At 36.0% G+C, this 12,114-nt stretch overlaps 1 protein-coding gene across 1 annotated transcript; it reads right to left on the bottom strand.

Annotated features, from left to right (window-relative positions):
- Nucleotides 1–739: 739 nt before the first annotated feature.
- On the bottom strand, nucleotides 740–10,308 carry LOC127453272 (cytochrome c oxidase subunit 6B1). Its single transcript, XM_051719509.1, has 4 exons — nucleotides 10,191–10,308; nucleotides 9,679–9,797; nucleotides 7,112–7,212; nucleotides 740–1,025 (listed from the first exon to the last, which is right to left on the bottom strand). Exons 2-4 carry the CDS (start codon nucleotides 9,782–9,784, stop codon nucleotides 972–974), a joined length of 261 nt encoding a protein of 86 aa, XP_051575469.1. The 5' UTR covers nucleotides 9,785–9,797; nucleotides 10,191–10,308; the 3' UTR covers nucleotides 740–971.
- Between the last annotated feature and the right edge of the window lie 1,806 nt (nucleotides 10,309–12,114).

Below are 12,114 nucleotides of genomic sequence, written 5' to 3' on the forward strand. Positions count from 1 at the left end.
GTCGACTACTTTTTAAGATCCTACTGCCTTTAACCAGCTACTGCAATGAGCACCCAAGTCATATTACTTTACTGCCATCTGCTGTTTGTAATGCACAGCAGTCAATAGCATGATCAATTTAAGCAGCAGGATTATTCCCGGCGTTATTCAAGTGGCTCTCTGTAACCTTGTATTGACTGCTTATTACTGACTTACCTTGTTACCTTATACTGCCAATTCAAACTGAATTAGCCTCTGTGAGATGACTTGATCTCTGCATGGCTAAAGCCAGTAACTAAAGGTAAGCGCTAATATAAACAAATAAATCCTGTGGAATTAAGAGAAATAACCTTGGTTTTTGACACTCTTCATAATTCCAACACTGCATACGGTCTGAAAATAATTTTTTTTTACCACTGTTGATTTTGGCTTGCTTACTGGGGGGTATACAGTATATGCCATTATTTTCAGTAAGGCTGCTTTGGAACAATAATATGTATTGTAGGAAGTACAGTACAAATAAAATTAGATTTTGCTTCTCCAACTCCACACCTCAAGGAGTCACTAGAGACTCCATTGTCAAGTCTCTAGGTCAGACTTAAGTATTATAATGTACCTTGGAAATTCAGTAGTGTGTTTGAGTAAGAAACATTGAAACAAAAAAAACAAACAAAAAAAAAAAAACATCGTTTACATGGCAGAAATAAACACTTTTAAATACTTTTACCAAAGCAGAGGTAAAACAAATACAAAACCAACATTGGTTGAAATTGTGTGTCTTTATTTTGTAACTTTCAACAGTAAGTGAAACCAAGCATGATGCCATGTTATGACCTCAAAACGCTGACTTTATGACACAGTTCCTCTCTGAATGAGCTTTTATCCTTAAGCTTGCAAACCAAAAAGACAACATCAAAATCATATTAATAATTATAATATGAGGTACTCTACAAAACATTGGGAGTCCATAGGTTGAAAGTAACAGCAAGCATTTAGATCTTTCCAGGAAAGCTTCCATCCTCAATCTGGCCATCCCATTTCTCAACCTGAAGAAAGAACACAACAACACACTGCATGTCAGACATAAATTCCAGCAAACCTTTACTACATTTCTTCACTGTTCTCAAAAAAATGTCACAGTGATCAACTGTCTCTGGCTGTATAAATGGGAAGGGAATGGGAAAAGTAATATTAAGTCATAGATAAGATTGCTGACCGAGCAGATCTTTAAACATTCCTCTATAATTAATTGCAGGATTTAGCAATTGCAGAAGATGTACTTTAACTTACCTCACTAGATTGTTCTTTCCTTGAACCAATGTACTTATCTACTACACTCTTATGAAGTCTATGAATAGGGATCATTAGATTAAAGAAAAGGTAAGGAGACCCTGCTGGCTATAGTTGATATACACATGAAATCGTCTGAACCTATGTACACAGAAGCACCGTTAGCGCTGTTTTCAAATGATTTTATGCCTCTAATTTGAATCAGCAAGTATTTAAGTTTCAGTCTTACAGATACTGACCCTCCCCCCCATATTTTAACTGAGGATATAGGAAAGAAGCACAACAGCAACACTCGGGATTATTAAGTACATTTTGGCATACAGCACTGGCTGTCTTCCAGGAGCACAAGTAAATACCATGACAGTGATACTTATTTGTGACAAACCCAAGCCTTGTGTGGGGTAAGTGAAAATAATGAAGAATGGAGAACTCGGAGTAACTAACATGAGGTTGCACTATGACTGCGCCAATTTGTTTCTCAACGTTTTGGTGATTAATGAAATCTGCTAAATTGATCAATTTTGAAGAGGGCAGTTAAATAATAGTGGGATGCTGAAAATGCTAACTGAATTATATAAGGTTTTTCAACAGTTTTGCTATTCCTATATCAACACCAATATCCCGTTTATACATTACTATCCAAAAATATTGTGATACCCAAATACCCAATGAAATGGTTTGACAAACACAATGTTCTTTCCCATGTTGATGCATTTCCTATTGAAACAGGAAGTTGGTACGGGTCATATTGAAGGGCGCATCCTTTTAATTTTTTTTAAAGAGACTATAGATTTGAGTTCACCTCAAAAACACCCTTGACAGCCACGGGCGTCGGAACCAGGGGACCACGGCCCCCCCACTTTTAGCCTAACTGAAATTCGGCTGACATAAAAGTATGTGCTCTTCTGGCACATGCATTAATAGTAATATAGCATGGGAATTGACTAAAAAGGAGTGAATACTAGCTGCTTTGAATCATTGTTTTCCTGTTCTTGATAGATAATAATGATCAAACTGATGTCTCGCTCAAGCAATCAATAAGTCAGGCTTCATCAAATTTAAACATGAGATGGGCACTTAAACTCGCTTTGTAAAGCTTCGAAATCTTAACGAATCACTTGTTTTGAATCAATGCTTCTAAGTGTGTATCACACTTACCAGGTCATGTGAGCCCATCAGCAGGTGTCACGCTTCATAAAATGACAATTAACTTTAAACAAAACTTAAAACATAATTATAACCCCCAATAACTTTTAAATGTTAATTAATAACACCCCCAAACAGTCCCCATAACCTGCAGATGCATCTCATTAATTATGCAGTGACAACAGCAAGTCCTCAAAAATTAACAACAACAGATGTTAAAGTATATTAATACTATAATTCAATGTAGTTTTAGCATCTGATATTCATTTAAATAGATAACCATGCCATTTTGCCCTTTGCACCAATAAAGTGAAAAAATGCAGACATCTGATTGATTAATCTAACTATTGATCTACAAAATCTCCAGAACATGAATAAAAAAGCCAGAAATGAAAGAAAGTGGATGAGGGCGCTGGCTAGTTGTTGTTTGTAGATGCGTGGTGATGGTGAACTATAAGGAGATGTTCTGGTATACACAAGTCCAGATGTTTACGTAAGTAGTAACAACTTGCATTATATGACTTATATGATAGTTGCAGAATGCCCATATACTGTTTGAAGAATGTTATCAAGCTAAACTGTTTGCACAATGTTATCAAGCTTATCAAGTAAACGAACGGGTGATGTGGGTTTCGTGTTACTCTTTTTTCAAGAGGGAAATTTGACTTAATTCACAGTAAGACAAGACTGATATCGAAGATAAGTCTTAAAGTCAAAGCATAACTTTAACCCTTAACTCTTCAAGTCACACAATGTTGAATGCAATATGCCGTTTTAAAAAAAGGTATAAAACACAGGGCATTTAGTGCTTGTGTAACGTTGCTGAACGCAGACACAAACAATACAGTGACTGTCAAATGATTTAATAGAGACATAAAAAAAAGAGGGACCCATACGACACGTAGTTGAACCAATACAGTGTTCCAGAAGTATCCGAAACTGAAGCAAGCAGCCTCATCAAAGGTATGCCTGAACTGTGCAATGACAAGGGTATAGCCAGTGGCACAGAAACAGATTTGAATCTCTTTAGTTAGATTACGTCAGCATTCGAACTGTGTATGTTGATAAATAACTAGTCAGTCACCATGATTTGACAATGTTGGAAGCTGGTCTGGTATAAATTGGCCATATTCATTTTTTTTATTATTTCTTTTTTATAAACTGGCCATATTGACTGCAGAATGTTGTTGTGATGATGTCACAACCAGCCCAGTTTGTTGCGCCCCCACTTCAAAACTCGTTCCGACGCCGGTGTTGACAACTTGTACGATGGACAAAAGCAATAAAGACACTCAATTCATTCTATTGTGAAGGAGCAAAGATCCGAGAGAGACAGTCCTGATGAAGAGGCCCAGGTCATCATCAGAACAACACTGATGTGTCCAAAATATTAGGCTGTCAAATTATTTGCTTACAACTTTGTTTATTCGAGATACTTTTTGCTTACTGTTGCATTAGATCAGTGGCTGGTGGCATTCATATTTAAAGGAGAGGGGACAATTTCATTCTACAGTATTGAACAAATATTTGTTTTAGAGGTAGACAGATACATCAGTTTTACCCATGCCGATGGTTGCTTTTTGCAAATAAAGGTTATTGGTAAAAAAACAAAAAAAAAATGGCGATAGTTGCAGATATAGTTCTTTTAAACAATTAAATATACAGCATTGTAACATGCAAAGTCTCCGTCATTTAAAAATAAGAGTGCCCGATGCGTTTCGAGCATGTTTACAGTTAAAAGTCCCGCAATATGCACCAAATCTTCATTTTTCAGATTAATACTAGGATTTTAGTTGAACAATCAACTACATCTGGGATTAGTGCTGTCAAAAGTACCGGAAGTTCGGTACTAAGTAGATACTAAAATAAAAAAAGATGTAACGATACAAGTGTTTCTACAGTACCGATCACCGACTCAAATCCGGTACCAGCACGCAATATGACTAACACATGACTGCTTTAAAATGTTCACAGGCTTATTTTGAACGCATGCTCTGTTACTCCTTTTACACTGAAATAGAAAATTTATCATATTAAAATCGTGACATGTCCTAGTGTTATTTATTAAACTGCTGAAGGCTGCAATCTTAGCACAGATGAGCTGCGTACCTTGAATGTATAAATCTGACCGCTCAAACACTGGAAACTCCACAGACATTGAGAATAATTTGTGTTGTATCAGATGACAGAGCAGAGCACTGATCCACTGTGAACCACGCAGCACATGTAAACCACATTTATTAGGGGTGAAATGGTTCAAATTTCTCACACTTCGGTTTGTATCAAGGTTTTAGGGTCACTGATTCGGTACGGTATTTATGTTCAGAATTTTTTTTTTACCTCATTACAAATCACCTTGGTTTTACTACAATAACCATAGTTTAACCATGGTATTTGTAATAAAATCATAGTAACCACAAAATTAACATGGTTACAATACTATAGTAAAATCAAGGTTGCTATATTGAAACTACCGTATTACTGTTGTAAACAATGGTTAATTTTATCAAAACTATGATTTCTGCCAAGAAATCAATGGTGACAGCAGTCATTGTTACTTCAGTCAAGGCTACTGTAATATTAAAACCATGGTTACTATATGGCTACTACTGTATTACGGAATACAACCATGGTTAATTTTCGTTAGTGTCCTTAACTAAAAAAAATAAAAATAAAATTCTCTAATTACTAACTCAACATTTAACTTAATACCTGCATTTATTCTAAATGCATCAACAAAGTGCATTTCATACTCAACTCAACATATATTCAACATTTGGTAGCTGTACATCACTATAGAAGGAAAAACTTTGCTGTTAAAATGGATGCTAGAAGGGATGTCGTAACGCAATACGAGTGTTTTAATCATATGCGGAAATCCCACATCTTCATCAGCGTAGTAGGGCAACATAACTTTGGCAATGAACAAAGTCGATTTATTTATACGCCACTCGCATCGAGCAATGTCTGCAAACAGTGCCTGTTTTGTAAATGTTTTATGACCATCGCAGTTGTGATTGACTGCAAAAAGAAAAAGTTCCAAGACAGGAGACTTTAATGATGCAGGGGCTTCTCTCTTGCGACTTGTTTTCTCAGCTTGCCATTTTCAACTTCACACTAATGCGTGCAGAACTGTGATGTCATCAACTGATTTAACATACTTACAATTAATAGGACAGCTTCTCACTGCAGAAAGTTGACCCACGTGAAACATGCAAAGCGTGTCTACAGAACGATAAATGTGCATTAGCGGAGGTTATAATTAAGCATGTCTATTTGGCGCTTTATTTTCTTCGTCAAACTGTGTGATCCAGAGGGGTCATTAAACTTGAGACGAACCGTGGTGCAAATGCTTACTGAACCATACGGTTTGTTTTTTTTTTTACCGAGAACCGTTACACCCCTAATATATATATATATATATATATATATAATTCAATCACAGCATTTGCGCTTTAATCTCAACTCAAACTTTATTTATATAGCATTTAAAACAACAGAGTTGACCAAAGTGCTTCACAGTAATAAAATGTAAAACATAACATTTGAAAATTACCACATACACAAACACCAGTAATCTAAAATCCGAACACTCCAAAACTGTGTCCTACATTTAATTTGTCAGACTCAAAGGCCAGTGTAAAGAGATGAGATTTCACATGTGACATAAGTCTTCAAATGATCACACCGGACCCTGTTGTGAACTGTTTAACTGTTTATTAATCTATAAAGTGAAGCTTCTGGCAAAAAACCCACATCATAAAAAAAAAAAACACAATTCTAAATAAAAGGTAGATGCCTGAAATTGAAGAAACTGTGACAAATATATAACAATTGTATAGTAAAATGTAATATTCACCGTAATAATAATAATAATAATAATAATAAAGCAATATATCACAAGCAAGACTGCTGTTGATTAAAAGATAAAAAAATTGCAATAATGTGGTAAAGTTCCATTTTCACTTGTTACATTTTTAAGAATGAATTGATTAGACACCATTTTGATGATGAAATTAAATTAAACCCTAAAACAAGTTCTGGAAAATAATAATTATTAAACCATAATTTTTTTAAATAATTATTTAATTATATTTTTGCTGTGGTATCGAAATTGGTATTGAGAACCATGAAATTTCACTGGTATTGGTACAGACTACTGAAATTTTAGTACCGTGATAACACTATCTGGGATTTTATTAATTTTGTAGCCTCTATGGTGTGCCAATCACAGTAAGGATTTTTTTTTTACATTTACATTCTACATAACTATCGGTTGATTAAATCACCACCTTAGTTATTGGTATAACAAAATCCACTATCGGTTGAGCTCTTCAACCCAGAGCAGGGGAGTCGTCATCAAAATTTTGGTCTATTTTTCCCAGAAGAGAAAGTGTAAATCTTAGATGCATATTTCTGCTAAAACTTTTATCAACTTCTGTGTAAAAAAAAGTCTAGGTTCTCCCCATTCACTGCCTATGAAGTCAAAGCTCATGCACAAGCCTGGCACATGGAGTTCAAATATACCACTAGTGAAGGTTTTTCTTTGGAATAATATGCACAGATGAAATAAGTGATAAAATAAAAACATGTACTAACAATATAAACAGCGTCACCTGATTTCATGTTGACTCTTAAGGTTCGAATTTCTAATAGGGTTTCAGATAAATAGGCATTTTCAGTAGAATGGTCTTACCCAGCTCATTGGGCACAGGCTCTTGTAGACTCTCTGATACCATTCACAGGGAGCAGTGTCCTGTCCTTTGCTCGACAAAGCCTTACTACACCGGTGAAAGTCTGAGAAAAAGAGAGGCATAAGAACCATTAAATTATATGGATTGAAATCAGCCAGAGATGGTCCAATGTCTACGAGTACACTAAAAATATCTACCGTTTGTTATGCAAGAAACACACTTTATGCAAGTACGCAAAGGCAGACCCGAGTACCTGGCCAACGAATTGCCAACACGTGGTCCAGTTGAACATACTTAACTGCGTTCTTGCGTTACTGCTGCAGTAAAAAAAAAAACAGTACTCAAGAGGGCGAAAGAGTTACCTTCAACAGTTTGTGCCATAAAACCTGATAAAGCTGCTTACAGCAAACCATAAGTTGCTATAATATATTTACTTTATCTTAATTTCACAGAAGTATTCTTTTCAAATTGTTGCTCCACCATGGAAGTAGTTGAGTTGAAAGAAAAAACTCATCATAGAAGCAGAAAGGTCACGCTAATGTCTGCTATACTGCCCTTTACGGCAACATTGAGTGTAGGGTTATGAGTTGCGGTCTGGCATATTTCAGAATGTACCGATGTACAAATCGAGCTAGAAGCACCTGCGTTCATGTGCTTGCGTACAGTATGTTTCGGGCTTTACTCTTGATACTGTTAATTCACAATGTGTTGGGAATTTGACACTTGTGTGCTGATAGTAATATATCAATAGAATGTATGTTTCACATTGTTGGTGAAAAGTAGTAATCCACACATAGCACAACAAATCAAAAAATCAATAGTTTCTTTCTATTGGACTGTAAATCCATCCATCTCTGTGCATCTCTCGTCGTACAGTGTAAACGCTGTTTAGCGTGCATGTGCTCTCATAAAGGCACAGCGTGCTAGTATTGTTCCCCCAGCAAAAGCGACTTTTTCTTCCATTTTTAGCTTGTAAAGTGCTGGATGAAACTTATTCAAATAAACTTTGTTAAACCCTGGTTATACATGTGACTGGAAATTTGAGCTGCTCAGTTTCCAAAGCGTAAGTATAAATTTAACTAGGTAATGTTTCAAAACGTAATCATTCGACATGGCGAATAGTGTTTGATATGAAAAGAAGCAAAATCACTATGGCTTTTATAATTTTCAGAGCTCTTCAGCTTGAAGATGACATTTAAATCAGTCTACTTCATAACATCCTCCTAACATATCAGTTACATATCTCATTTCTGGACTGTACAGGTATTGTCTTTGTGTATCAGTCAGTGTTGGTCTTGATTGGATTGTTACATTTCATGTTCATATACACATTCTTAATTTATAGATTTGGTCTAATATCTATCTACTGTATATTACACATCACAACCAATTTAGTAGCATGGTCTCCTCTCTCGGGAATACATATGTTTAATACGTTCAGCCAACAATAAAATCTTTAACTCACTAACAAAATCTTTGATCCTGCTTGTGAAAACACTACATGTGGCCCAAAAGTTGACAGGATGACTAAACAGGTGACCAGAAATCCATTATCCCATCCACTGAACACTTTGTTGAAAAAAATTTGTAAATGGCAGGACAGCTCAGGTTAATATGATGCATTTATTAATTCAAATCAGTAAAACACTTATATGGGTTACTGCAAGGCATAAAGCTGTAATGTACAGTTGTCTTGCAAATTATAAATGTGATACGATTTTGGGGGAAATTGTCTGAAATATAATATATATATTAAAAAAATGTAACTACAGACACTTATTTAAAAGATAATTGTCAAAAACAAAAGAAGAACTAAGGAGAGAAGAGCGCACTGGACGCCTATTTGATAGTGGAGACTTATAGTAAAAAAAAGGACTTAAATATTGATCTGTTTCTCACTTACACCCATCATATCACTTTTGAAGACATGGATTTAACCACTGGAGTGGCATGGATTACTTTTATGCTGACATATGTGATTTTTGGACCTTTGTCGTTTCAGACCCTGTTGACTTGCATTGTGAGGACCAACAGAGCTGAGATATTCTTCTAAAAATCTTTGTGTTCAAAAGAAAGTCACACATCTGGGATGGCATGAAGGTGAGTAAATGATAAGAATTTTCATTTTGGGGTGAACTATTGCTTTAAGCTACCTGCCCTGAGTTGGTTGGAAGTCCAACAGTAAGGATCTAAACTTCTAACACAAGCAGTGATGTAAGAACTGGAGGTTTACTAAATAACAACTACTCTACTATTGTTGTGACCCTGAAAAAAAAAAAAAAAATTGCCAAGTTCGCTCCAAGTCCTACTATCAGACTATGATTAATCAATCTTCTCAAAAAGCATCTGCTGAATGGCAATTAACAGAGCCTCATATTCATGTTGATGATTCTGATGAATTTGTACAGCCCACACAGATACACTTTGTCTCTTCTAAAAATAACGAGTTTGCCAACTGATTACTCATAATCAGTCCAACGACTGGCTGTACCAATGGCACAATAAAGTCTTCATTAACTTAAATGGTTTATTCAAATGTGAGACTTCTAATGCTTTCCAATGCACTTACCGAGGTAATTCTGAAAACAGTTTCGTGTCTGGTTAGTGTTTGGGAAACGGGCATCGAATGGAGCCGTTCTGTAGTTCTTGATCTTGTCCTCAATAACATCAGCCATCTTCACAGATAGTCTGCAGGACATTGAGTAAACACTGACATTCACACTTTCAGTAATAGTTTGAGTTGGTGCCAAAGTGATCAGACGAGGCCTGTCTTCATGCTAAACTTAAACCGGTATCCTTCAAATTAAATCTCTAAACATTTAACGCATAATTGTACATTTTAGAGAACTAAAATAAGTTTAATGGTGGTTTAAAACGGCTCGCATATTCGTTAAAGTAACATAACCTTGATATAACCGGTTTAAGTAGCCTGCTGCTTGCTAACGGACAAATATAAATGCACAGTTTCTCTCGAGGCGCCCAGTGTTATTCAGTGACTTTCGCTGTTTCAAAATAACTTACACACAAGTCTAACAATTGTAAGATACCTTGAGCGAGACAAATACAAATGTTGAGGCCTACCTTCAGTTGCGCCCTTCTCCTGATGTCCTCTCGAAATACTCCTTCTTTTTCTTTTTTAGGCGGTTGGCAAACCAGCTAATGGTGCATTAACGCCACCAACTGGACTGGAATGTGAAACATCGATAATAGGAGAGAGAGAAAAAGAGGAAGACTAAATTCTGTTATATAAACCAGTTTCTTTTAAATATTCCAACAGTGCATCATATACTATGTACTGACCAGATGAATATTGCAGAAAAGTTTATAGAGATATGTTGATACCCTTGAGCTTAATTCTTTTCTCATCATATGCTTTACTGGAGAGAAGCACATTACTTGAAAGTTTCCAGCTGATCGCAGTGTATACAGTTTCCTGATACGTGCTTTCCTATTATTTAAAGTGAACTGTACTGACCAGAGTGCCCAATATGGAGATGGGTGATTATTGTTTCTTCTCTCCTTGTCCTATAATTGCCTCTCCCAACATATAATGTCTTTGAATATTATATAGATGACCAGGCACTCTTACTTCATTATCCCATCTATCTTGTCAGTTTTTGTATGCAAAAACTCTTAACCATCCCTTTAATTCTGCTTTACCCAATGTGATGTCCAAGTCTATCACTTGGTGTTTTAAAGCTTGCTTTGCCAGATAATCAGCCTCTTCATTCCCTTCTACCCCATATGTGAGCAGGTACCCATAAGAAGTACATGACAGTGACTAGTCTGTTAATTCTAAATATGCTTTGTTGAATTTCACAGACTATATCATCTCTGGATGATGGCTGCCCACTTGCCAGACTTGCCAATGCTGAATCTGAGTCAGTGCATACTAGAGCACTCATTGGGTGGACTTCCTCCACCCATTGCAGTGCTAACATAATTGAAAAACAAGTATCAAGTCTGTTGTCCTTTTCTTTACATATATTTTAAAATGTGGAATGTGTATTGCTGATGCTGTTTGACCAGAAATAGGGTCATTTGAACCATCAGTATAAATCTGTAATATCTCAAAAGACTTTCCCAGCGCACTGAAATATGGGAAAACAAAGCATGTGGGCAGAGCAAGAGGATGACGCAAGACGGGGCTTACGAGCCTAGTACACTATATAGGCTTGATTAACACACTTGATAAATATTTGTCATTAAGATGTATGTTGCATGTGTGTACGGCCCTTTTGTGTTTATTGCGTGTCCTCTCTGATCTTCAGATGTAAACTGACAGCTTCCTTCTGGAGACTCATCCTATGTTTACAATATTACATCCACTCAGTTGTAGTCAAAGCATTTAGCGTGGGGTGTACAGTGTAAATAATTAGATAAAATTGTGTTTAAAGTGTTAAATCACAAAGTATTTCTTGATTTGATGTCAATGCATAATATGGTAACTAACTACCGATGTATGAGAGGAAGAGTCTTTTAATCAAACACATTTTTAGAAACTCCTATAATAGGCCTATAAGCAATTGTCGGATATTGTGGCAAATATTTTCTTGATGTTTGCCTTGACTTGTGGCCTGCGCTTAGCAATACAAAAGGACTTAACATTGTGGGACTGGATACTGGGGGCACTACACTGTTTACAAAATAATATTGTCATTTAGCCTACCATCATAAAACAAAAGGCACAGACATTGAAAATCAAAATATGGAGCATGATAAGAATTAACATCTTTGGGTAAACCATAACTAAGTGTGGTTTCTGCAGTGTACATATAGTCTTTTGGCTGATCAGATGCCCTGCAGGTTTCTATGATCCCTGAACACTTATATTTTTGTATGTTGACCTACTTTAAACATGTACTGAATGACCATTCTTCAAACAGCATTTTAATTGGCTAAGAGCTTGTCATTGTCCTGCAATTATGTTGCATTGGAGTCAATTATCTAATTTAGAAGGCACAGCTTGCTCTATAGACAACCCTTATCACTTCTCATTTTTGGG

The sequence above is a fragment of the Myxocyprinus asiaticus genome, chromosome 15 (assembly GCF_019703515.2).
Source record: "Myxocyprinus asiaticus isolate MX2 ecotype Aquarium Trade chromosome 15, UBuf_Myxa_2, whole genome shotgun sequence".
Classification (NCBI taxonomy): domain Eukaryota; kingdom Metazoa; phylum Chordata; class Actinopteri; order Cypriniformes; family Catostomidae; genus Myxocyprinus; species Myxocyprinus asiaticus.